Source organism: Rousettus aegyptiacus, unplaced genomic scaffold, assembly GCF_014176215.1.
Source record: "Rousettus aegyptiacus isolate mRouAeg1 unplaced genomic scaffold, mRouAeg1.p scaffold_m13_p_6, whole genome shotgun sequence".
NCBI lineage: Eukaryota > Metazoa > Chordata > Mammalia > Chiroptera > Pteropodidae > Rousettus > Rousettus aegyptiacus.
The window spans coordinates 1,745,753-1,773,295 of NW_023416309.1; the positions used below are offsets into that span (position 1 = coordinate 1,745,753).

At 44.6% G+C, this 27,543-nt stretch overlaps 1 protein-coding gene and 1 long non-coding RNA gene across 13 annotated transcripts in view; one reads left to right on the forward strand and one right to left on the reverse strand.

Moving 5' to 3' along the window:
- Nucleotides 1–27,543, forward strand: part of ARHGAP22 (Rho GTPase activating protein 22) — a 184,749-nt gene that overhangs the window by 116,028 nt on the left and 41,178 nt on the right. Inside the window, exon 4 of one of the 12 annotated variants that reach the window (XM_036222997.1) lies at nt 25,762–27,204. The exons of 10 other annotated variants lie outside the window; for them this stretch is intronic. In XM_036222997.1, the coding sequence (XP_036078890.1) occupies nt 25,762–25,769 (8 nt within the window). In that variant the 3' untranslated portion in view covers nt 25,770–27,204. Of the gene's footprint in view, nt 1–25,741; nt 27,205–27,543 lie in introns of those variants that run through there. One more of the 12 variants, XM_016142842.2, reaches the window with a different exon arrangement.
- On the reverse strand, nt 2,511–9,619 carry LOC118603878. Its single transcript, XR_004951417.1, has 3 exons — nt 9,562–9,619; nt 2,946–3,036; nt 2,511–2,649 (listed from the first exon to the last, which is right to left on the reverse strand). It is a non-coding gene; the product is annotated as an uncharacterized LOC118603878 (long non-coding RNA).

Here is a 27,543-nt window from a genome sequence, read left to right on the forward strand (position 1 = left end):
AAATAAATAAGGGATTGAAATTTTCCTAAGACAATTTTTTCAATTGATTTTATTCTTAGATATTTCTGAGTCAGAACTTTTACAACAGGATATTTGACTATGTTGTCCCTATGTGAAAGTATACTTAATAAAGTAGAAAAGTTCAAATAATAAATTGCAAATCCTATGAAGAAAACAGCAAAAATACATCATGTGTCAGAGTCAGCACAGTGGATCTAGTTATCATCATACCTTTAAAATCCAAAGTCTGGCACTCTCTTCAGGAGACAACTGGTCCCAATAGTTGAGCAACTGCAGACGGGCAGCATGGACCTGGGGAAGGCGTGCCACAAATGCTTCTCAGCGTGTGATGTGCTGTGACAGTACTCACACCATTGTATGCAAGACAGATGGCTGCAAATGGAGCAGTCCTGGGTACTTGTGCCTCTGAAGAAGCCAGAAGGTCAGTGAGCAGGATTTGATGTGTGGAGAAGGGTTACACCCTCCCAAAAGCAGAGGGCAAGCGTACTTGTACTTAACTCTGAGGACACTGCCTGATTTCGTTGTGTCTAGAAGATGTTTTCAGATGCTTCTGTCGTGTAGAGCTCTGTGGTGGGTCTATTCTGTGGCAGATTTAATTTTCTTCAACTTTGCACTGTGGCTCAGGGCTGAGACTTGGAGGAAATGGTACAGGAGTACAGCGCTGAGGCGGGTTTTGTTCAAGGCTAGGGTGAATGCAAGGGCAGACTTGGGCCCCTAAGACCTTTGAGGAGCACTGGTCCCACTTCCACTTCGTCCCCAAAGTCACCCTTAGTGCTCCCTGCTGATGTCTGCATTGAAAGCCCTTCTCTGTCTTCTGGGATCTTGCTCCCTGTCATGCCCTCTCTCTCACCAACACCCTCACCCTTCTTTCCACTGGCTCCCCATCAGCCCACAAACCTGCCTGAGTCATTTATCATAACTTTTTTTAAAAAGCGAATCTCTTTCCTCTGTGTGCTCACAAGCCTTGCCCATCTCTCCTTCCCTCTATCATCACTTCCCCAGGAACAGTATATCTGGCCCTGCCTTTCCCTTATCCTACTCCTGCACTTTTATCCCTGTCACTATGCTGGACCTGGTGACCATTCCTGGCTCTCTGACCACCTGAGAACCCAGCCCCACTCCCCTGCTTTCTTTCTAGGCCGCAGGGGCTGCCCCTGCCCAGGCCTTCTCCTACTTCTCCTTGGCTTGCCCCTTTCCCCCTCCCCACTCCTTCTAACACACCACATTTGGCTGTGAAGTCTCTTTGTTTCACCTTCTGAGCTCTGTCTAAAAGTTTCCCACAGGCATCTCATCCAAGGACCTGATGATTGTAATTGCCTCCAAGCACAAAGCCACCTAAATTCTCTGCCATGCCCATCTTTAGGCTGCCCAGCCCTAGCCTGCAAATCCAGAACTCCAACTGAAGTCCTATACTCTTGCCTTTCCCTTCTCTTGGTTTCCTGGCTCTCAGCCCTGCCCTTTGCTTCATTTCTTATGAGCACAGTCTTATAGCTTCTATGGCCCTGCCCAGGGTAGTGTCCCTATCCCTGCCCCCAAGGCCACTGTGACAGCCGTGCAGACCTTCATCACCTCAACTACTCTGGCTTCCCAACTGGTCATCCTGCGTTCATCTTTGCCTCTCTAGTCCACTGCCCAAGCCAGCATCTCATGCATGGCTCCTGTCACACTATATCCTCCTCAGACTCCACCTTGGCCTCACAGTGCCTCCACAAAAAAGCTTAGCTTCATAGACTCGCTGGTGTTGGGTGTCCCCTCTCCCATCCCCTTAATATCCCCATATGACAGCCTAGACCTCTCTGGTCCCTGTACATACCACACCCTCTCATAGTACCTTCATTTTGGCCTAAGAGGTGTAAAGTCCTAGGAAAGGTGGCCTGCACCTGGAACTTTCTGATACTTTGTCCCATGGGCCCAGTTCATTTCATTCTTTAGTGCCTGTTTGGTCTGGGTCTGTCGTCTCTAGCTGACAGTCATCTTGTCATCTTTGTGATTTGGCACCACACTTGGCAGAGAATCTGTGCCCAGTGAACATTGGTGAGAGAGCAGAGACAGGGGAGATGGCCATGCCATGCTCACCTTCACCTGTTCATGTCAACAGATGTCCAGGGGATCCCAGTGGCAGCCTAGTTGGGAGAGTCCAGTCCCATTCCGCTGTGTACCTCTCTGCTGTGATAGAGTGAGTTGCTGGTCATGGACTTCATGCCCCTTTCTTAATGGACACAGGGCTTGCCGGGGTGTCTGGAAGCCAGGGTGCAGAGGCCTGTAGGCCCGGCAGGAATGCTGCTGCTGCTGTATCCAGTGCTCCTTGTTGTCCCAGAGGAAGGCAGGGAGATATGTGGCTGCTACTGGGTGGGGATGATGTAACCGATTCTACTATGTAAATTCCTGGACAGCCTCTGAGCCTACCTTCTTGAGGAGGTTCCATTTTTCATGAAGTCTTTCAAGAATGCTATAGGAAGGAAGCTGCCATCCAGGCTTCTGTTTGTTCATTTAACAATCATTTGTTGGGTACCCACTCCACCGCAGGCCTCGTGCCCGGTATGAGGATAAGAGTTGGGGAGAACTCAGTGTCTGCCCCCGCCATGCTCATAGATTGGCCAACTGGAGAGCCAGGAAACATCAGTGACACTGCAGGTCAGGAAGAAATACAGGGAGACAAGTAAGCCCAGGTGTTCTGAGTGGACTGTGGGCTGGGTCTCAAGCCTGCTGATGCCTGAGCTAGGTCTTAAAGGAATAGCAGCCAGCCCTGCAGAAAAAATAGGGAAGGGCTCTCCAGGGCAGCAGAGGTGTGCCAAGGCTGAGGCATCCAGGAGCTGCAGTGGCTGGGCCAACGCAGGGGGTCCTCCCTCCCTTGCCGCTCCTTCACTGTACTTGCTCCTAGGGACCTTCCGCTCACTGTTGCCCAACACATTCCACCCTCTTACCAGCAAACTTCAGAGTCACAGGTCATTTCCCAGTCCAGACCTTCCTTCGAGCACCAGAACCACTTGAAGCCTCCATTAGATGTCTCCTGGACTAAAAATAGGCTAAAGTTAATCAGGCTAAATCCGAACTCTTGATGTCTTTCTGCTCCGATTTGCTGTCACCAAGTCCCGCCAGTTCTATTTCCGGAATGCATCTGAATCCCCCTGCTTGTCTGTATCTCATGCCAGCAGCCTGGTCCAGCCACCAGTATGCTGCCCGATCACGGCAGTGGCCTCGAATGGGTCTTCAACCTGGAACCCCCCACTCTAGCCCATTCTCCAACAGCAGCTCTGTGACTACAGGATCTCATTGCTCCCTGCTCACAAATGCTCAGTGATGCCAGTGGCACTCACAGTGAACTCTTGGAGCCTCGGGCTGCAGGAACTGTGTTCAGGGGCCAGAGCACTATGGCCTCCCATTCTGAAGCTCAGGGTTTGCATGGATCCTACTCTGCTTCTGAGTAGTGACCGTCTTTGTTACCTCTTCCCCATTCAAGTGTCCTGGGCAGCAGTCCTGTGGGTTTTTCAAAAAGGGAACCAGCCTTAGGCAGAGGATTTGGTTCCATTTCCTAGCCAGGGGACCACAGGCCACCTGTTACCTCTCTGAGCCTCTGCATCCCCACTTGTAAATGGGGACAAGCATGCCAACATCAAGGGTTGTCAGAAGGCCCGGTGACAGTCCTAGCTCCACCCCTTCCTAATTGGGTTACCACTCAAAACTTCAGTCTCCTCATCTATAAAGAAGGAACCAGTTAAGACAGATGATCTCTGTGGTCCCTGTCAGCTTGAAGCTCGGATAATTCTGAGGAAACTAAGAACTGTTCTGTGCTCCTAACAACAGGACATTAGAATGCCTTCTTCTAGCTGTTCAGAGAGGGGCTCAGCCAGCAGTTATCTGGCTGGGTGTGGATGGTGGGTGTGAAACAGCAACGTCAGCAACCTGCCTTGGACAAAGTTCATGAGCAGGTCCGTTTTACCAGCACATAGCCATAGTCAACACTGCTGGCCCCAGGGGCTTGGGGCAGGGGTTTACTTATGGCCCCAGAGAAGAGCCACTCCCAGGGAAGCCTGAAGTCCCTGACCTTGACCATTAGGGCAGCAAGCCTCCCAGAGAACTCAAGTCTTGAGCTCCTGAAAGGAGGAAGAAAGAAAATGCCTGATGGGGTGTGTTCTCATCCTGTTAGTCTGTGGTCCTTGCACCTGCAAGGAAACTCCGCTTCAGGAATCCTGGGGCCAAAATGCAGAACATGGAAATGAAGTGAACCCTGAAATAGTTCTTATCCTACCTTCCCTAACCTAGCTATGTAGCTCATGCACCATCCTGCCTGAATTACATCTTTTGCTGGGCTCTTCCCACAAATACTCTATCATCAGACTCTTTTTTAAACAGCTTTATTGCAATACTTTTCACAGACAATTCATCCATTTAGACTGTATCACTCCGTAGTTTTAGTATATTCACAGTTATGCAGCCATCACCATAATCTAATTTTAGAACATTTTATTGTCCCCAAAACAAACCTCATAGCTTTTAGCCTTCACTTCCCATTCCTGGGACAACCTTCCCCTTTGTCCTACAGTCCGGCAGCCTCTAAACTACTTTCATATAACACATGATCTTTTGTGATTGACTTCTTTAACTTAGCATACTGTTTTCAAGGTTCATCCATGTTGTAGCACATATCAGTACTTCATTCTTTTTTATGCCTGAATATAGTCTTAGTATGAGTATACCACATTTTGTTTATCCAAAGCTTCCAGATGGTATTTTGCTAGTTTTTTTTTTTTTTTTTTTTAAATAAATTTTGTGTGTGTTCATGAAGAATGTTGGTTTGTAGTTTTCTTGCAAGGTCTTTGTTTTGTTATCAGAGGAATACTGGCTACACAGGAGTTGGGAACCATTCCTGCCTCTTCTGTTTTTTTGGAAGAGTGTGAATAATTGGTGAACTGTCTGGTATTAATTTTCTTAAATGATTGGTAGAATTCTTCAGTGAATTATTTTTGGGTGTGTTGAAATTGTTCAGTCTCTTTATATTCCTTCTCGAGTTGATTTTGGTAATTTATGTCTTCTAGAAATTTGTCTATTTCATCTATGTTATCTAATTTGTTGGCATACAGTTTTTTAGATTATTCCCTTGTAATCCTTTTTATTTCTGTACGGTTGGCAGTGATAGCTGCTCTTGCATTCCTGACTTCAATAGTTTGAGTCTCCTTTTTTTTTTTTTGGTCAGTCTAGCTAAAGTTAGTTAAATGTAGTGATCTTTTCAAAGAACCAACTTCTGTTTTTATTGATTTTCTCTATTGTTTTCCTAGCCTTTATTTATTTTCACTCTAATCTTAATTATTTCCTTCCATCTATTTGATTTAGTTTTTTTTTTTTTTTTCTAGTTTCTTAAGGTGTAAGGTCAGGTTATTGATTTGAGATCTTTTTTCTTTTACAATGTAGGCATATACAGCAAACCTCATAGCTTTTTCCCTCTAAGAACACTGCATCCCATAAGTTTTGATACATTGTGTTTTCATTTTCTTTCCGTTGTGATTTTTTACCTTTGTTTATTTAGGACTGAATTGTTTGATTTTCACATATTTATAAATTCTCAAATTTTTTTCTAATTGATTTTTAATCTCATTTCTCTTACTTGGTGAATATACTTTCATATTTAGTTTTATTCAGTGCTCTTAAATGTTAAGGCTTGCTTTATGATCTAGCATATGGTCTATACTGGAAAATGGTCTATATGCGCTTGAGAAGAATGTGTATTATGCTGTCAATGCGTAGAATATCCAATAGATGTTAGACCTACTTGGTTCCTTAGGTTGTTCAAGTCTTCTGTTTCCTTATTTTCTGCTTAGTCATTCTATCATTGAAAGTGGGCTACTGAAGTCTCCAGTTATTATTGGTGAATCTCACTTCAATTTTGTCCATTTTTACTTAATAAATTATGGAGCTTTGTTGTTAGGGGCATATTTTTATAAGTACTATATCTTCCTGTTGGATTGACCCTTTTATCATTATAAAATGTTCCTCTTTGTTTCCAGTAACATTTCCGTCTTAAAGTTTATTTTCTCCGATATTTATATAGCCAGCCATTCGAGCTTTCTTTTGGGTTTTGTTTGCATGGTATATCTTTTTCCATCATTTTACTGTCAACCTATTTGAGTTTTTAATTCCAAATATGTCTCTTATAGGAAGAATTTAGTTTTTTTTTTAAATCCATATATTAATCTTTGCATTTGTTGGAGTGCTCAATGCATTACAATTAATGTAATTACTGATAAAGTATATTTATGTCAGCCACTTTGTTATTTGTTTCCTATAAGTCTCTATCTTTTTTAAAATTGTTCTTCCCTTACTGCCTTCTTTTTGTGTTAGATATTTTTTATTGTGCCATTTTAATTTCCTTATGGTTTTTTTAAATAATATTTTTAAGTTATTTTCTCAGTAGTTCTTGGGATTGTAATTAGTTTATTAATTTAACACAATCTAGTTCAGATTGATACTACCTTAAGTTTAATATTAGACATTTTCTCTCCAATATAGCTCTGTCCCCTTTTCCTTATTTGTGTCATTACTTACATACTAATTACATCTTTATGTATTATAAGGCCATCAATATAGTTTTATAAGTATTGCTTCATGCAGTTGTCGTTTAAATCAGGTAGAAGGAAAGAGCTACAAAAATACATTTATGTTGTCTTTTATATTTAACTATATAGTTGTATTTATTAATGTTCTCTATTTTTTTGTGTGTGGATTTGAGTGACCATCTAATGTTCTTTCATTTCACATGAGGGACTCCCTTTAGAATTTCTTATAGTACAGGTCTGTTAGGATAAAAAACTGAATACTCTCTTTTTATTATCTGAGACTGTCTTAATTACTAATTGGTTTTTGAAGGAGGTTTTTTTTGGACATAGAATTCTTGGTTGACAGTCTTTTCTCTGCTTTTGAAAATGTCATCCCACTGCCTTCTAACTTCTATGGTTTTTGATGAAAGTCAACTGTTAATTTTATTGAGAATGCTTTTTTCTTTTGCTCCTTTCAAGATTCTGTGTCTTTGGATAATTTGACTATGATATGTCTAGGTGTGAATTTCTTTGAGTTTATCATACGTGGAGTTCATTGAGATTCTTGGATACAAAATATTTTCAACAAATTATTCCTTCAACAATTATTATTTCACATATACTTTCAACAACTATTCCTTCAGATATTCTTCCCATTCCTTTTTCTCTCCCCTCTCCTTCCAGGACTCCCATAATGTGTATGATGGTACACTTGATAGTGTCTCACTAGTCTCTAGGCTCTGCTCATTTTTTTTTTTTTCATTTGCTCCTCAGATTGGATAATCTCAGCTGATCTATCTTTAAGTTTACCAATTCTTTCTTCTGCCAACTAGTGAGTCCCCAAAGTGAATTTTTCATTGCAGTTATTGTACTTTTAAATTCCATAGTTTTTCATTTGTTTCTTTTGATAATTTCTATTCTTTTATTGATGTTCTCTGTTTGAGATACTAGTGCCATACCTAGCTTTAATTCTTTAGACATGGTTTTCTTTAGTTCTTTAAACATCTATATAATAACTTATTTGAAGTCTTTGCCTAATAATTCTAACATCTGGATCAAGGTAGTTTCTATTGACTGTTTTTTTTCTTTGTGGGCCACACTTGTTTCTTTGTGTGTCTTTTAATCTTTTGTTGAAAAGTGGATATTATAGATAATACAGTGTAGCAATTCAGCAAATCATCATCTTTTTCACCAGGTGGTGATGGTGTTATAGCTATTTAATGACTTTCTCAAACTAAATCTGTAAAATCTATAGTATGCAGCTACTAAAGGCTCTCCTTAACTGGTTTAGTGGTCAGCTAATGATTTGTCAGAGATGTAATTAAATGCCTTGAACCAATAAGTCTTCTACCCTTTGCTAAGAGAGAGGCAAATACAGAGAAAGTGAGAGAGGGAGAGAAAGAGGAAGGGAGGGAAGGAGCGAGGAAGAAAAAGAGTGAGTGAGAGAAAGAGAGAGAGAGAGAGAGTGTGTGTGTGTGGGGGGGGGTGCTTAGGTAGTTTATGACTCTGCCTTACCGTCACTACCTGCTAGTGCATGACTCAAAAGTCAGCCAGAGGTGAAATATTGGGGACCTCTCAGGTCTTTCTTGCTCATATGCACAGCTCGTGGCCTTGAAGAGCCCTAGAAATATGTCAGAACATTTCAAAACCCCTAATAGATTTTTCCTTTCCCAGATTTTCATTTTGGCCAGCTTTGTTTGCCCTAATTAGTATCACAACTTTAGGCAGCTGTAATGTTAAAGAATTACCACTAATAGTTTTTGACAAATGCCCTGGAGCTAGCTAGGGCTTTTCCACAGAGTGAGTCAGGTCAAATAATAATGCTCTGTAAATGGGGCTTTTTCAAGGAGTGGCAAGACAGATCAAGTTGTGACAATACTCTGGGATTTGGACTTTCTGAGATACTAATTCATACCAAGGTATATGGGCAGGTAATTAGGTCTTCTCTGGTCTAAGCCTTGTCCTAAATTTTACCTAAATGCTAAGTGGTGACTTGGATGTGAGTTTAGGTGCCTGAGGGCTTGGTCTCAAGGAGACAGTGTGAAATGCTGGAAGCTCACAAAGCCGGGAGTTGGGCAGGTCTGGTTCTGAATTCTGGCTCTATCACCTACTTTCTGTGCAGCCTTGGGGGCAAGTTACTTCTCTGAGCCAAACAGGGATGCCTTTATCTGGACATTAGGATACCAGCAACCTCACCAGGTATGTCGACAGGTTGCAGGTACACAAAATTATGCCCAATAATGGAAATAATTATTTCACTTGAGACTTAGGGTAAGACTCCAGAAAATGATGAGGCCAGGGTTGTTTTGTTGCAATAAAAGCACTTCCAACATATCTAACCTTCACTATATGCCAAGCCCTGTCCTAGGCACTTTATATATAGGACTTCATTTAATCCTCACATAACCCCCTAGTAGATTTTATTATTAGTCTCATGTTAGAGAGGAGGAAACACTAAATGGAATTTCCTGCCCCGGAATTGGGATTTTAATACAGTTGTCTGGTACCAGCATCTGCACTCCTAACCTGCACTCTGTGTTCATTTCATTTTAATATCATACAACTCAGCCAGGTGTTCACTTGGACAATTAACAGTGGAGAGCACTAAATTGGGAGTAAAATGAAAAGCCACTATGCCCTTTACTAAATGAAACTTGGAACAAAAGGACTGGATACTTCCTAGTCAATATCCAATTTAGAAAGAGTTAAAGGTCAGTCACAAACCAGCAGCTTCTCCTTTGTGGCTTTCGCTAGGGTCAGGCTCCTCTCCGAGGATCAGCCTCCCCCTACCTCCTCATCAGAGTTCCTCTCGAAGTAGGGTGAGGAGGTGGGGGGAGGTTCTTGCAGCCTGTCCTTGGAGCTGGGTGCTGCCCTAAGCACAGCCTCTCCCTGAGCCTGCTGAGACTATCACAGACTGCAGGCTGGATACCCTCCCAGCCAGCTCCCCATGCAGATGCCCAGGAGCCTGCTGCACCAGCAGTGGAGAGATGTTTAATAACTTGCCGCTTACCTTGACACACCAAGGCCATGCAGGAACAAGCACTTCTGTGTGTTCAGCTCAGTCTTTTATGACTCGAATGCACCCTGTCGCAGTTAGTGACGTCACAGTGGCTACTGCCCACTGTATGACTGTCTCTGTAAGTGTAGAGCACAAAGTATGGATCAGGAGCAGGTATAGGGCCCTCTTCACCTGCCCTTCAGCCTCCTCAGACCTCCCAAAGGAGGACCCTAACCCAGTAGGCTCTTAGATACCTTCTTGCCCAGGAGGTCTGCAGCTATGGATATTCAAATGGCACTCACCCAAATGAGTAGAAGGTTTATAAGATGCTGAAGTACTTCTATACCAGTTAATAAATTGTCACTATCCCCAGCCTTCCTGGAGCCCCTCAGCCTCCCCACCTATGACTAGGGGCTTATGGTCCACTTTGGTTCACTTTTGTTCTGATTAGTCTCTAATCTCTGCAGAGCCTTTTTTTTTTTTTTTTTTTTTTCTCCCTCAGGCTTTCAAACACCACCCAGTATGCTGTAGCAACTTCTGGAGTCAGAGAGCCTTTGAACTGGGTGCAAGGAGAGATCTTTGAGGTTAGGTAGTTTTTACTTCCTCAGCTTACTGATGAAGAGAGTCAGATGGAGAGAGGCCTGTTTCACTCTGCAAGAGCACAGGCTCATTTGGATAGAGCATTAGTTTCTTGTAGGTTGGGAGTACAGAGTAGGAGAACAGCACGAATAGCCTTAAAGTCAGGCCACCTTAGTTTCAAATACTGACATCCCTGCTTTTATCTGCTGTGTCTCTGGGCCTCCACAGGGCTGGGGGAGCCCTGCCTCACTGGCTGCCTCAATGCAATCAATGAGGGTGTGGAGGAAGAGGGCTTGCGTAGGATGAGTGCCCACCAAGGCCAAACACTGTCTTCCCCATGACAGCTGGGGCTACTGAGGTCCTCTGGGAGACACCAGCACCTTCTCACTTAGCAAGGCCCAGCACCCATGTCCAGGGACACCTGCCTGCAAACAGGCAACTATCACCCCAGTCCAATTTGGGGAATAAGCAAACTCTTTTCTAGTAAAGGCCTCCCAGAGGAGGGTTAAGGAGAGCATAAACCACTCAAATTCTGAGTTCCGTCTTGCTAATGAGCAAATCAGTGGTACTTCCAGATGTAAGATGCAGGCTCAGAGAGGGTGAGCTAAGAGGTCCTCAGAGATCACCTAGCTGGAACTTCTCATTTTCCAAATGAGTTTCTTTAAAGCCCCCAAAGAGGAAGTGACTTGCCTAAGGCAAAATAGCATGTAAGTGGCCCAGCAGAGATTTGTTACCCAGAGTCCCTTGACTCTGTGCTCTTGACTCTGAAAAAGATGCCTAACTTTGTTCTAGTTTAGTCCATATGAATTGAGGGCAAGTTCTGTGCACAGAACTGTGCTGGGCCAGTTATAGAGCAGGTATTGCACCTTCCTTATTCCAAAACATTTAATAGAAGAATGAAGCAGGACATATAAAAGTTATTCAAGGCAAGGCTGAAGGTTGAGGGGAGGGAGATAATCGGTGTGGGGAACCACACATTCATGCCACCTCTGACAGCTGGGTGGGCACAGTCAGCCCCTTGGCCGTAGCCCCTTCTCTGAATGTGCTCTATCAAAAGTGATCCTTCCTCTATTGTCTCAACATTTTCAAAGTACTAGAAGAGACAGATTGGGCTTAGACTTAAGCCTCTCTACTTTGCCACAGGCCCAGGCCCCCTCTGTTGCCCTATCTTCCTCATTTGTATTGACTCCACAGACTTAATATCTTTGTAGATTCACAGAGTCAACAGAAGTCCCCTTTATGTCTACCAGGTTTCTCAGCTGTAGTTCATAAACATTTTATGCATGGAATGCACTCATGCATTAAATAAACTGGCTTCACTTGGGAAGGAAGAGAGGCTAACATTTGCTGAGTGCTTACTGTGCTTGGCACAGTGCATGCTGCGTCTAAGATTTCTCAACCTTCCTGTCTAGGAGGGTACAATACTGTTGGTTTTAGAAATGAAGACATTGAAGTTCTGAGAGGTAAATAACTGGGTGTCCTAGGCCACCCAAATGTCACTGGTCCAGCTCAATTTGAATCTAGCTCTCAACAAGTCCAAAATCCGGGTTCTTTTTCTCTTCCCTTTGCTGTCTTTCAAGTCTCAAGAATTGACTCTTCTAGAAAGATTCTGGTTAATAATCTTTGGCTGCTAGGACTATAGGTCTTTGAGGTTTCTCTGGCTACCTAATAAAGTGATTTCTGAAGAAAACTTAAGGACATCCTTCCTTCCTGTGCCCCCTGATCTGTGACCTCTACAGGATATAGGCAGAGCTTGGAAATCCCTGGAAATCCGGGAGTAGCAGGCGCCAAAAGGATGTTGCAGCCCCCTCCCTTTATTCAGAGAGGCTGAGGAGCTGCTCCTTCCTAATAAACTCTGGGAGTGGGGAGTGAGTCTGGGAGAAATGAGGCCACAGGGCCCCGGAAAAGGCCTGGGTCACCCTACATCCTGCCCTGTGAGGCCCCATTGTCCTGGCTTGAGCTCCCAGGCAGGCCGCCCTCGCCACTGAACATTCATGAGCAGGCTCTAAGGCCCATTCTGAGTTAGTGCTATTTGTAGAATCTTCTTAAAATACCACAACAGTGCCATTCACAGAGTGTCTGCACAGCGATCAATGGCGGAGGTTGGAACAAAGCTCTGCTGTGCTCAGCATCCAGTTCTGGTCTCTGCCAGAGGATACCCCCTCTACCTCACTGACGGGATCCTGATGCTCTCCCTGTCCTGGACGTGCTCTAGTGAGGTCCTGTGGGTTCTGCTCTCCCATGCTGGGGTGGAGAGGTCCTGGACCAGGCTGGCCAGCAGAGGGTGTGTAGAAAGGCATTCAGCTGTCTGTGGAGGAGATGAGGCCTTCATGTGGCCCACTCCACTAGGCCAGGCTCTCCATCCTCCCACTCTCAGCCCGTCATCAGGCCACACACAGGTTTGCTCAATTACAGCTGGATGGCAGGACGAGAATAAAGAATCAGTAGGGAATCATCATGGAGGGACCCAGGAAGATAAAGCCTTTCTTGTCCAGAATCAAAAACTCTAGCATTCTCATTTCTTTGTTTTTTAAGTACTCAGTTTCATCAGTGTCCTTACCAAGTATATTTCTCTTCCCTGACCTCGGCAGTACCCACAGTGCATTCTCAGGAACACTTACTCTTAGGATGTTAATAGATGTCACCATTAACTGTATTTAGTGGTATCTAGGAGGTACTGAGCAGAGTTGTTTTCTTGCTGGTGGACCTCAAGGAGCCTTTACCATGCTAATGAGCCATGCACTGGGCAGTGATTCCTCACAGAGCTGCCAGCCAGGCAGTAATGCTCTGGTAGGACTTTCATGTGTCCCTTCAGGATGTGGGTGTGGTTGGAGCCCCAAGCAGTGTGCCCATTCATTCAAAGGGTTTGATGACTTCCCAATTTTCATTGTCTGTCACTGATACCTAACCATGTGCTGCATATAAAAATCAGATGTCCCTCCAAAAGAACCAGTTCATGGTTGAGGCCAGGAACCTGCAGTGGGCCTTGCCTTGTGCCTGGCAGGATAGTGCCCTCCCCTCACTGTGGAAAGACTTGGCAGCCAAGACCTAGCAGCTCCCTCACTGAGCAGCTATGACAGAAGCCAAGACTGACGTCCTGGCCCCCGTGGTGGGTTTTGAAACTTCAACAGGTCCCTGAAAGACAAGTCCCTGGTAACAGCTAGTCATGAAGGACACTGGGCCATTCCCTGACTAGTGGTGGGGTCACTGTACACAATTGCAGCACAATATATAACTTTTGACAAGGGCTCTGCCTGGCGGTGCAAATCTGGCATGAGGGCCAGATGAATATCCCCAGGATGGTTTTGGGTTCTTGAGGCACCACCATGTAAAGAACAACACCTGCCTCAGTGTTTGAGCCCTGGCAGTTGAACTGGAATCTGACTGTCCTGGTGGCAGTCAAGATCACCCCAGGAAGCAGGCCCTCTGAGACAAGGAGGCCCATGTCATTCACCAGCTACAGGACTTGGCATTTCTGTGCCTTGGTTTCCCCATCAATAAAATGGGATCCATAAGGCCTAGTTTGTGGATTGCTATGAGGATGAGGAAGGAGCTGATGTAATAACCGCACCTGACCGAGCAGGACATCCTATGGACAGTCAGCATCCTATCCTTAAGAGAATTACCAAAGAAATGAGAGGTATGGCAGTTTCTGTGCTCTACCCTCATCCGCACTTGGGGCTGTGAGCTCCCTGCAGACGGGAATAGCTGGTTGCCACTCTGGGATCCTCTGCACGCCCATACATGCATGGATGGCTGTCCTAAAAGGAGATGTAAGAAGCTGGTCAGAGTTACTGCTCTCTGGGGAAGGTGGGTATCTGGAGCACAAAACACTGAGCTAGGATGGAGACCAACTTTTCATGATGTATATGTTTGAACAGTTGATTTTGTTGATGATGTTTATCCTTTGCCCCCCAAAAGGCCAATCTTTCTGAATTCTGAATTTTCATGTCTACCGTTTCTTTTCTTGCCATACTTGTCACTTCCTGATGCTGTCTGTCCATATGGCTGGCTGTATTAGCTTTCCAAATTCTTTTTTTAACTACCTGTTCCAATCCAGTGAATACTGTGGAGCCAGGGAACACAAATGTTAGAAATGTGTGTAAAACAAGAGTTCAGTCCTTGAGGGTCAGTTGTTTGGCTCTTAAAGCCTGGGTTGGCTTCCCATTCATCATTTCATTTGTCACTGGACTCTAGATGGATGGGGTTGCCAGATAAGTGATTTCTTGATAAATGATGTGATTCTGTAATGCCCCATGTGTGGGAGGGTTGGGCAATTACCTGAGTCTGGCTGTTTTTCTTGCTGTGCAAGTTAGATCCTTCGAAAGATGAAGGCTAAGCTGATGTAGATTCTAGCGAACAAGGAATTTTCCAAGGTCTGTCTTGCAAGTGGGACTGAGAAGCCGGAGGCCCTGAGAGGCTGAAGGAATTTGAGTTTTGCTCCCTGGCCCTGCCAGCTCTGCTGAGGGGGAAAGCACTGAACATAAAATGTCAGCTCTGGCCCTCTGGCTGAGAGTCCTTGGGCAATTTTCTCTTGTAGAAAATGGAAAGATAGGACCTTTGCCAATGTTGTCTTGAGGCTTAAATGTGAGAATATATAGGCCACCATGTTGCATAACTTCAGGAGGAGGGGATTCACATAAGCTGCCATGAGAATCGGAGCCACCAGAGGGTGCCATTTTTTAGACTACAGTGAGAATGGCTGCCTTGGGGGGAGGTGCCAGTTACTTAGACTATATTGTCACCTCCTGGAGTTGTGCTAAGAAGTGGTGTTCATTAACAATGAAGTATAACAATGCAGTATCTATATGCCTTACTGTTAAATTGTGCACCTGAACCTTACTGGATTTTGTAAACCAATGTAACCATAAATAAAATAATAATAATAAAATAAAACCCTAAGTGCTTTAATAAATAATAATAATTTTAAAAAGTGAAACAAAAAGAAAAAAACAATAGTGAAGTATAGTATACTTACATCATGACACCAAGAAGACTTCTTACCTGTCTGGTTGTTTAAACCTGGCTTCCAGGAAGGAGGCAGCTTATAAAAATAGTATGTTGTTTTTTTTTAAGAACCTGAAAAATTGGGTGAAAAAGAAAATGGAGAGGACATTAACTAAAGCCCTGAGGTCCCATGCACCTGCTGGACATGAGCCCACTGGCTTGACCTTACTAAGACCCACACAAAGAGGAACGGAGTATCAATGAGAGATCCATGGTGTCCATTTCAAATTAAGGGAATTTCTAATGTGCCCAACATAGATTCAGTGGCTCAACAAATATCCACGTGACTGGCTAGAGGAGGCAGAAAGGAACTGAGGAGATGGGTTCAGTGTGCTGGCTAAAACATTGGCATGGAGTCCCATGGGCCCCAGACACTTCTCTGCCTTTCAGGAAGTCACTTTCCAGAGCCTCAGTCTCTGTATTCCATCCACCCTCTCCTCTCCTTACAGGCCTCTTTGGCTACATCTGCCACCTGCCACCTGCCACCTCCAGGCAGCCCTCTGGACCACCCTTCCCTCTATCCCAGCCTGGGAAAGGAGGCTGAACTCACCTCTAGGGGAGGTGGAAATCAAAATGGGTTTCCCTAGGAATTCCCCCTCACCCACTCCTCCCGGCTGCTATCAGGACCCAGCTGCCAGCTCCCTCCCCCACCAGGAAGAGTGAAGCTGAGGTTTTGTAATGCAGAGCTGGGGAAGGGGCTTACAATCATCTCCATAAAAAAGAGCAGACCGGCTGGGAAGGTCTTTCACATCCACATCCTCCCAGCCCCTGCAGTGAAGAGTAGATGTTTTTGTTGTTGTCAATTTGGCTTCCTAAATTGCTTCCCATCTTTGGCTGAACCTGCTCACCCTTGGCTCCTTGTGGACCGGGGCATGTCTGCTTCATTTTCATGCCCCTTGGTCCCAGCATGGTGCCTGACTGAGGTCTCATGATGATAAGATCAGAGATTCAATGTACCTGTCCTGGGGCTGTATCTAGGCCCCTGGAGGCAAATGAGAACTAGCTCCTGATAAAAGAATAAATAGAGATGTAGGCCCTGGGCTAGCCGATATTCTTACTGGTGTCAGTAAGAATCTGGTTAGGTCCTTGGATGGCAGTCAGTCCCACCCCATGCCCCAGGCCTTCCCCTGTGATGTCAGACTGAGGGTGGGGCTGGGCACAGAGAGCCCTTAGCCAGAAAAGGGTATCAGGGCAGGGATTCCTCTGTGTTCATTTCAAGAAGCTGGGCTTAAGTCCAAGGTGGGTTTCATTTGGAAGGTGGGTAAGAGGGGACACCACCAGCACATTTTAAATGGGTCCTTATAATTACAAAGTGATTTTTATTTTGTCTGAAATAGGCAGTTTCTGGAATCAAAGTGAGCATGTGTGGTGGGACTTAGGGCACCCCCTCCTCCCACCAGCATTGGGCCCCAGGACCTGCCTTGGCTCTACTCATTTGGAGTGAGGAGTGATTGAGAGCCCTGGAGACTGATCCTTGTACTTCTTCTGGATCTCCACCAGGACCCTTCCTACCCCAGTCCCACCCACCCACCTCTAAAATTTATGAGCAAGCTCTCTGTTGGATCACAGATTAAGACAGATCCTGCACTTGTCACCCCCTCCATTCCTCCCTGATTGGGTTATGCCACCACTTCTCCCTGCTGGACATCTACGGGAACCTCCTATCTCCTCCTGATCCCCTCACATCCATCCAGGTGCACTGAGCCACACGAAGGACCTCAAGACTTTTCCTACCGCTGGGCCCTTGCAATTACTGCCCTTCCTCTTCCTCCAGCCCTCTAAGCCCAGACCAGATCTGTGCAAGATAGCCAGTCCCTGTAGTCACGTAGTCCTCAGCTCAAGGGTCCCCTCTTCAGATGGGCCTTTCCTGAGCCCTGCTTAAGTAACGACCCTACCCTATCCCTGCTGCAGTCGCCCCGTCTGAGCTCACCTCCCTCCTTTGTCCGTTTCTCCGGAGGAGAAACTCCAGGAGGATGGGGCCTTGCCTCTCTTGTTCACCCATGTATCCCGCTCCACCCCTTTGCCAAGCACGGTGCTGGCACATAGTAGGGTCTCAAGGAATACCTGTTTCCTCATTGAAAGAAGCTCCCTACACATGAAGCTAGGCCAGGCCCAGTGTGCACTGACCAAGCCCTTCTGAACCTGTTGGGGGAAGACGGGGGAGTTAAAGCTCCTGGATGCAGGACAGAGCAAATTCCCCCTAGTGGTGGGTGGAAGCCAGGCCAACACTGAGAGAGAAGACGGTTCTAGGTGGAATGTAAGAAAGCATTCAAACGCCAAAGTTAGAGTCAAAAGGGAAATTTATTAGAGAAGGTGTAACACTCCATAGAGTGTGGTCTCCTCAGAGGTAGAGAGAGCCTGAGAGAGCCTCAGAGGGACAGAGATAATAGAGACGAGGGTAGTGAGAGAGACAGTAAATGCACTGAGGGACACAGAGGGACCCTGAGTGTCCCAGGGAATTCAGTTTATATATCATTCTTTAGTTCCTATTAGTTACAGTTTAAAGACTTTGTCTACCCATTTCCTTTGATATGGATATACAGTGGGGAAGTATAAGAGCATGCAGCATGAAAGGCCAACTGGCAATTCCCAGCCTAGTATCCTTAAATTCTCCATGATTTTAGCCATAGGGAATGAACAATTTATTTTGTGTAGGGCACCACTTAAAGACTGTTTTTCCTGTTTTCTCTCCATGGTTCCACAGTGTGGGGAAATGGGTTGTTAGCAATCCTAGCAGAAATCTTCCTTTGTCCTGCAGGTTTCCTGTGGTCTGGCTGCAGGGCCGATCAGTACATTGCAGTCTCTGAATAGTGCTTGATTTAACACTTTAGTTCTCTTGCCTCCTCTCTACATTATTACCAGGACCACCCTTGACCAGGACTGGCAATTCTGATACACATTTCATAAGGCTACATAGACCATGCCAGCAGGATGGAGCCCCAAGACCCTCAAAGCAGCGACCAACTCAGTCCAGCATCCTGGTGGGCTCTCCCTCCTTCCCTAGCTCATTCCCTTTCCTGCACAGCTCCCTGGGGTAACTACAAAGTAGATTTCCCAAACCCACGACCTGTACACAAGCCTTTGGTTTGGGGGAATCCAGGCTAAGACACGAGGTGCTATTGGGGAAAAACAATCTCAGTTGCAACCTGAAGTAACAAAAGTCACCAGTTACTTGCATTCTTTACACTCTGTGAGCAGACAGTGCTTCATCCATTCATTTAACAGATGCTGATAAAGCACCCACCTGGAGCAAATCACTCTGTTAGGTGTTAGGAGAGGCACAGAAATGCTTCTCATACTCCAAGAAACCTAGGAGGCTGGACCTGGGGAGGGAGGGTGATGGCTGGGCGTGGACTGAGGTGGAGCCCTGGGTGTACATCAAGCCTTCATCATTCACTAGATCCTGAGCTAGGGAAACTTATCCACTGGTTTCTGCTTCTCCTATGCGCAGCAGGGATGTAATATGTCATAGCTCCTACTTCGTGGAGTTGCTGGGAAGAGTGAAATGCAGTTGCTGAGAAGAGTGAAGGGCTTAGCAGAACACTAGTCAGTGTGGGGGTGGCAGGAATAGCAAAGGCAGCAGCTGTGGGGCCTGTTACCTCTTTGAAGCTGCCATGGTTTGTAACATTGTAGAAATAAATTCCCTTGCTCGAGTCACTGGAGAGGCCCAATCTCAACTTGTAGGGGATATGGGCTGAGTGGGCTCTTAACAAATGTTAGGCCCTTTTTTTTTGCTCAGAAAAATGAATTAAACCATTATTCCCAGGTTGGTCAGCATAAATCACATTTTTTCGTTTCTAAGTGCCAGGCCCACCCCTCCTCCCCCACATTCCCCGACCCTGGAACATTTCAGAACCAGGTCTTCACCTGACAATTGGCATATTCCATTTTAATATGTTGCTATTTTTAACATTTTTTTTACACAAAAGTTACTTTTAACTTTGGGGTGGGAAGGGGGCGGTTAGGGGTAGAGGTACTGGCTTTCCATCAGTGGCTTTTCCATGTTACTGCTGCCTGCTGGCTTCCTGGCCTCCCAGGAGGTCAGGAGACAAGACAGACTACCTGGCCCCACCCAGATGGCTGTCAGCATGCAGATCTCAAAGTGTGGTCTCAGCCCCTCTCCCCTCCCCTCCCCCAGACCTCTTTGTCCTTCCTAGCACTTGCAATTGCAATTTTGCATTTGTTTGTGATAATGTTTAAGGCCTGTCTCCACCAGGCTGCATTCACCAAGAGGTAGGGACTCTTAATTTTGTCACTCCTGAGTTCCCATCACAGGGCGCAGTGCCTGGCATATGGTAGACCTTCAATAAATATTTGTGAGAGGGAGAATGGGTTAAGGAAAACTGGGAGTGGGCGAGGGGAGAACAGGTAAGGAAAAGGGAGAAGGAGAAGGGATATTTAAGGTGGGTCTTGATAAGTAAAAGTTTTCTAGACAGACCAAGTGGGAACGGCATCTCAAGAAGAGGGAACAGCATGTGCAAAGGCAGCAAGGCATGAAGTGATATGTCCCAGGAATATGAAGTAAGGCAGAGTGTCTGGAGTGTTTGGTGAGATGCAGGAGTAGCTGGCTGGGGTGGAAAGGTACCCTCAGCTGATCAGACGAGCCCCAGTAGGAAGCAGTGAACTGAGATGACTCCTGAAGGCAGAGGAGAGGGAGGGAAAGATCTGACTTGCATTCATATAGCCCTCAGGCATTCCCCAGCTTGTCCCACCCTTTCTTCACTTCTGCAATTGTCCGCAATTGTCCCTTTGAGAAAAATCCCAGCCCCAGTTCTCCCATGGGTGCTGCCCACGGCTAGGTCAATATAGGTTCCCTAAAAATCCAAACACCTTCAGAACCACAAGAGATTTCCCAGGGAGATGCTCGTTTTGAGAAATGAAACTGCTATGAGGATGGGCTGGCAAAAGGGGAATTTGGAGCTCAAACCTTTTGGAAGACATCTGGGGCATTTTCCTACGTTAAAAGTAGTCAAAGCGCATGACTTCTACAGGGTAAGCACATGAGTGCCACCTCTCTTAATGGTGAAAAGAAACAGTCTTTCTTCAAGAAAGCAATCTGTGTTCATGATGACACACTCAGACACGTCAGAGTACATAGTGAGAAGTAAGCCTCGTGTTCCTGAGCTCCTCGCCTGCTCTCCTGAAGCAAGCACCGGTCCCCCTGCCCTGCTTGTCTTTTCAGAAGTAGGCATGAACAGCCCTGTGGGTACATGTTACTCTTACATAAATGCCAGCATATTCTTTACATTGTGTTTTGCTTTTTTCCACATAATAATGTATTGTCCTATATCGCATATTTCTGTTACATTTTTTTGGATGTATATAATTTATTTAACCAGTACATTATTTATTACTTAACTTGATGGACTGTTAAATTGTTCCTTACTGCTCCTTATACATGTGTGTAAATTTATCTGAAAAGTAAAGAACTTGGAATGGATAGTCATTTGAAATTTTGATAGGTATTGTCAAATTATTTCACAAAACGAGGTTATGCAAAATTTACTTTATGCTGAGGGTCTGCCCACTTTCCTCACAGTCCCTCTCAGGTGGTGCATCCACCAGGTTCTGAGTGACTCCCAGGTGCCAATATGCTCACTGGGCCTAAAACCTGCCCCTAACTCTGTGCTGTCTGCAACCCTACCACTCACTGCCTCACTATCCATGCATAATGCAAGGAGGTGTCTTTCACTCATCACTTTATATTAAATTCTATTTTCATTTACTTTTTTAAATAGGTGACACGGTTCAAATATCAACAGACAAAATTCCAGCCTTCCTGAATGCTTCTCCTTTAGCCATCCACTTTCCGCCCTAGAGCCACTGCTCCTAAAGTCATCTTTCTCAGCCAGAGATATTTTGCACATATTCAAACAAATCAGTATGTCTTCTGTTCTTCCTCTCATCCTCCCTTCCTTTGCAAAATATAATAGCATGTGATTGCTTTTTTTCACTTAACAGTATCTAACAGAACATTCCAAATCTGAATAGATATTCCTCCCATCTCTTTTTACCAGTTGTCTTTATACTTTTTTTTTTTCTTTGCCATGTAAATGTTTTTAACTTTTATGTAGTGAAATTTTCTTGTGTCTGGTTTTTGTGTCATATTCAGATAGACCTTTCGTACTTCAAGAGCGTACAAGATTTCTTCTACTGTTGATCCTGGTTCTTTCGTCATTTCATTTTTCATCTTTAAATCCTGAACCATTATGAATTCTTAGTTTGTTATAAGATGTTATATAAGGGTCCAGCTTGGTAATTTTCATCCTATTGTCTCTATTTCAGTTATTAAATAATACTGTTTGAAATAACTCCTTAATTTTATTCTGCACCCCCGTATGTGTTTGAACCTATCTCTGCTTATATTGGGCAGTACCATGCTGTGTTCATTATTGTAGCTATATACTATGTTTTGATAATTAGTAGGGCTGCTCTGACTTCATTATTCTTTTTTACAAAAATACATGTGCTATTTTTGCTTATGAACATTATAGCCAACTTTTCTAATTAAAAAAATACTATTAGTATTTTATTGTGTTAAATTTACAGACTAAATTAGGAGGAATTGGCATTTTTGTTGAGCTTTCTTTTGTATATGATTGTATGCATTTGTTTCTTCTAATTATAAATAGATTGTGATTTCTGTATATTAATTTTGTGTCTGGCTACCTTACTGAATTCTTATTGCTTGTAATGGTTTTTCAGTTCATGGACTTAGGTTTTCCATACATATAAATAGATAACTGAAAAATAGTAACACCACGTTCTCCTCTCCAGTTTTTATGATTTTAACTTCTTTCTCTCATCTGTTACACTGGTGAATACTTTCAGGAAAATGTTAAATAACAGTGGTGATACTGGACATTCTTGTATTTTCCCTGGCTTTGATGGGAATGCTGCCATTGTCTCTCGACTAAACAGTGTTGACTTTGAGTTTATCGATGTTGAAGAAGGATCTGTCCCTATTTAATAGAGATTTTTTATTGAAATGGATGTTAAATGTTGTCAAGTGCCTTCCAAGTTTTCTCCTTAGACCTGGCTGCAGGTCCAGTGTGCCCCAGCTATCCCCAAGACTGCCCCTCCCTAGCAGCTCTTGGGGAGCTAGTGCAAACAATTAAGGGCCACCTGACTGCTTTTGTGGTCTCTGTACCTGGATGCTTTCAGCTACAGGAAGCAGAAAAGCCCACCTAACTGGCTCAAATAAAAGGAGATATGTTATTCTCACAGACTAAGAAACCCAAATAGGCAGCTCCTGGATCAGCAATTCAGGTCCTCAGCCAAGTAAAGGAGGGTGTGGGCTCTTTCTTCTTCACCTCTGCCCTCCTTGGCCTATTGGCTTTACTCACTGGCTGGTCAGTGTGGTCACAATATGACCACCAAGCATCTCACGGGAAGGGAGGACATACCCCTTGATGAAGAAGATCTTTCGATAGGTCCTTATGTTGCAGAAAAGTTGCAAAAATCAGCAGTGAGAAACCAAGCAGCACTCAGAGAGTTGGAGAACTTGGGTTTAGTATGCAGATGGTCCCAGAGGAGTTAGCACTCTGAGGATCTGGGCCCCCGAAGCTCAGTTGCAACATTGCTAAAATAGAACTTACTTGGCATGGGCTGATTGGTTAATTTGTCCTCAGATGGTTACAAAGCACAGATGTTGCTATGAGTTTCTGGCAGTTACATTTGTTGCTTAGAACAACCAAAAGGGAAAATGAGTCTTTAATTAATTTGTAATAAGGCCTATGCAGCAAGCATATCTACAGAAGCAGAACAAAGAGCTGATTGGCCTTTTGACTGAAAATTCCTCTTCACTAGAAGTCAGAGAGCCTTTCTCACAAGCCCCTATAGGGACCGTGTGTCTCAGAGGCTTTACTCCAGTTTTAGGGTGGCCTGTAAAGTGTGACTATTTTTCATTTCTTTAAAACGTGAATGTAATCTCCTTTAAGTGCTCATTTTTAATGGCTATGTATGATTTCACCACATTTCTGTATCCATTTCACTAAGCCATTCCCCTATTTTGGACATTACATGGCTTCTGAGATTGTACTAGGTTTTCTTGTTGCTGGCCTGGGCAGTTTTGCGTTTTGGAACACTCAGTTGTACTCTGTGGCCACTGCCTTTCTCAGGCCAACAATAATTTCACTTTTGGTTTCAGCTTATCAAGAGAGTCAATTGACAACCCAGAGTAGGTGCGAGAACCCTACAAAGGACAGGGTACAGTGTGGCTGTGGGGGGCTGCAGTGGGTGCACTGCACACTGACTGCTGGGGCTCTAACCCTTTGCCTTGGGACCAAGAAAGTGTTGGAACACATTTTTTCGATGTGTCTGTGATTTTTTTTTTTTTTTTTTTACTGTCCTGGCCCTAAGGGAAGGGGAGTCAGTGAGGGCCTTCCTGTGGACTGTCTCAGGGCCCTGAGACATAGGCACCTGGCATACTCTGTTCAGGGGACTTTACTAATTCCCTAGACATAAAAGAAGTCCTCTCAGCATATCTCAAGGAGGAAAGGGGCTGACATAACACACATGCCTACTGTGGTGACATTGGGTGCAATCTGTGCCGGCCTCCTCACATCCTTGGCTGTGTGCTGCTGCAGTGGAGGGGACACAAGACACAAGACACTGTCCTTTTGTAACTTAATCTCATGACACCCTGTCACTTTTTGCCATGTTCTTTCATTGAAAGCAAATTACTAGGTCTAGCTCGCCTTTATGGGTGATTATACAGGGCGTGAATACCAGGAAGCAGGGTTCTTTGGGTGCCATCTTAGAGTTTGCCCACCACAGGGATGGAGCCAGGAAGTCAGAGTATAGCCAGACTGCGTGGATTCAGATTCTCAATTCTTAAGAGTAGGTTGTGAGTGGCCAGCACTTCAGAAGGCCAGTAGGCAAGCAATTTTCTGTTGATAACCAGGGCCACTTGGGAAGTTCCACTTTAATTAGTCATGTGGCCTCACATGAATTTCTCTCTCTTGTTTTCCTGTCTGTAAAATGGGTGCAATAACGGCACCACCTTATGGGGTTATCGTAAGGATATTGAGCTAATAATATATTCAAAGCCCTGAGAATGTTGCCCAGCATATGGTAAACATCCAATAAAACTTGGACATTTTTTAAAGAGAGGTTCCCTGCCACTTCCACAGAGCCCTCCATGTGTACTCCCAATGACCACCATTATTTATTGAACTCCTACCCTTTTCCAGGTACTGGACTAGTCCCTACGGATACCAAGGAAACCAAAAGAGGCAAGATCTGCTGTCATGAAACTTATATTCCATTAGCAGAGACACAGTAAACAAAGATACAAGTAATAAGCTAATTTCCAATAGTGCTGTGTTGTGTAAAGGAGTATGTAAGAATCATTGGGCAGGAGGAGTAGTTACTTGACAAAGGTCTCACCTAGGGAAGCTTTCTCTAATGGATGTTTGAGTTGAGGGCTGAAGGTGAGAGGAAGCCAGCCCTACAAACAGCTGAGAGAGTAACAGTCAGAGCACCTAGAAGTGCTGAGGTTCTAGTTGGAAGAGGATGAGCTTGAGGAAGAGAAAGAAGGCCAGAAAGACGGATGGCAGTAAGGGTAGGCAAGTGGGAGGAGATGTGGTCAGGGGACCCAGAGGACCAAGGTCACATCAGAGTTGGATTTTATTCCAAGAGCAGTAGGTCTTCTGAAGAGTTTTAAGCAGATGTGTCCCATGGTCCAGGTTCCTGATACTGCGTCCTAGGAGAAGTGGGTGATGATGGAGGAGTCCACCAGACTGGGCAAGGGGGCCGACTTGGGTTCCCTTGGTCCCAGGAGTGATAGAGACACCATTAGGGTGGCAGCTGATTTCGTGGAAAAAATCTAAAACTGCTGAGTTCAAATCCTGGCTGTGCCATTTCTCAGCTGGGTGGCCCTGGGCCACTAGAAGGTCTTGGAACTCCCACTACCCAGTCCATAACACAAAGATGACAGTGAATGTATAGGATATGAATGCACACATAGCCCAGCCCATGACTTCCTCACCAGAACCTCATGAGATGAATTCAATTACTCACTTCTCATTGATGAAGAGATGGAAACATAGAAAGATTATGTGGCCAGTAAGCACATTATCTATCTATCTATCTATCTATCTATCTATCTATCTATCTATCTATCTATCTCAGACTTCTCACATGGAAAGGAAGACCCCAAGGCAGAAAGCCGGTGGGGCTGGGATCCAGCCACTTGTCTGCTGTGGGAACTAGATGGACTGGACCCAGTACACTCTGGTCCAAGAATGCACGGGAGGAAGCATGTAAGGTGGCAAGCACAAGGGACCTGGGTTGGGATTTCCCTTATAGGAAATGCAGACAGCCCCCTGCACCAGCGGGGAGTACCGCAGGACTGGCTTGTCCTCTTAGCTCCGCCCCAGACAGTCCCGGCTGGGGCGCCCAAAAGTGCAGAAGTTCCTGGGGAGACAAAAAGAGCCTGGCCCGGCACCTGTGGGCAGAGCACAGTGTGAAGGCAGCCCACAGCTGCAGCCGCAGCCTCTCCTGCATATTCCTGAGCTGCCCTGCCTTTGCACCTGGGTCAGTCCCTGGCCTGACAGTACCTGACAGCCCTGCCTCCTATTACAGCCTCACCACTTTCCACACCATGCCCTTCTGCCCCAACAGGCATCTGAAGAGGAGCAGGCATCTGCCCAGGGGTAAGTGGACAGCCAGGGTCAAGAGCAGGCTTCAGGATACCAGGCCAAGGGATGATTAACCCTTGAAGAGCAAGTGGTGTTTGGTGGCTCCAGGTAGGTTAAGAGAAATGAGTGAAGACAGTAGGACACATGGGCGGCTTGGAACCCTGCTCAGGTTTGGAGTCTGGTGCAACCTGGCAGGGGTGGACAGGAGAGGCTGCCCTGGAGACTACAGGAAAGCCCAGTCTCCATAGGTGTTGCCCAAAGCTGGTACCACATACATGGGCAGTCTCAGGAGGTCTGAGGGTGGTCGTTCTTCCCTTCCACTCCAGACCAGTCAAGGTTGTCTAAGAGCTATCTAAGCCTGTAGCCGCCAGCCAAGTGTGGCTATTGAGTACCTGAAATGTAGGTAGTCCCAATTAAGATGTGCTATTAGTACAAAATACACAACAAATTTCAAAAACTTAGTTTTATGTATGTTATATATACTATAAACAATAGTGTATATGTGTGTGTGTGTGTATGTGTATAAAAAATCATTTAATGTTGAAATGAACGATGCTATTTTGGATGTATTGGGATAAAAGTTATTATTCAGAATAATTTTACCTATTTTTACTTTTTAATGTAGTTACTTAAACATTTAAAATTATAGATGTGGCTTGAATTATATTTCTATTGGACTACACTGCTTCAGACAGCTAGCTGTGTCCCCACATTTGGTCTTCACCTGTGGGAATCCAGCTGTTTGGGGCCGTCCGTGGAGCTCCCTGCTCCCCTGAGCAGTCAGTAGAATGATGGTGGGCCCTATGAAAAATCATACCCCGTAGCCAGTGTCATCTTTAAATAGTGACTTCTTTTATCTTTTTAAAGATTTTCTGTAAATCCTAGTAGGGGCAGACTAATCCAGATATCATTTGATTAATTACGTCAGACTGACAGCATTTTCACCTGACTGTCATAACATGAGTCCCATGGGCTACAGTGGTTTACAAAATGCTTTCACATATAACATTTACTCTTTTTTCTTTTATTGTAAAAATTTAGTATATAGTAAAGTTGAAAGATAAGAGTTCTTGTTCTGGAACCCCTTCTGGAATCTCTTCCATTTCAGAGTCACCACCTCTCTCACAGTCATTTCTGTGGGTGGAAAAAGAGACTCACAAAAGAAAGTTCTTATTGAGAAATTCATAGCGGAAGGAAGCCCAGCTGGGAACAGGAAAAGCTGAGTTGTGGTCCTGGCTCTGTCACCTGGGGGCTGGTCCACTTGAACAAGCTGAAGTAGCAAGGGTGGGGTCAGGATAGAAGCCAGACTGCCTGGGGTCATAGTTCACTGGTTGTATAGCTCAGGCTTGTTTCCAAACATCTCTGAGCCTCAGTTTCCTTTCTTTTGTTATTTTTTTTATTGAGATATTGACTCAAACATACTAGTTTCAGGTATATAATATAGTGATTACATATTTTATATATTGTGAAATAATCATTTTAAGTCTAGTTCACATTTATCATCATACATAGTTATAGAATTTTTTTTCTTAAGATGAGAATTTTTAAGATCTACTCTCAGCAACTTTCAAAATGCAATATAGTATTAACTATAGTTGTCATGTTGTACATTGCAGCCCCATGACTTACTTATTTTATAACATTTATTTTATTTTATGTTATTTTATAACTTATTTATTTTATAACATGACTTATTTATTTTATAACTGAAAGTTTGTGCCTTTCGATTCTCTTCACCCATTTTGCCTATCTTCCCCCTTACCTG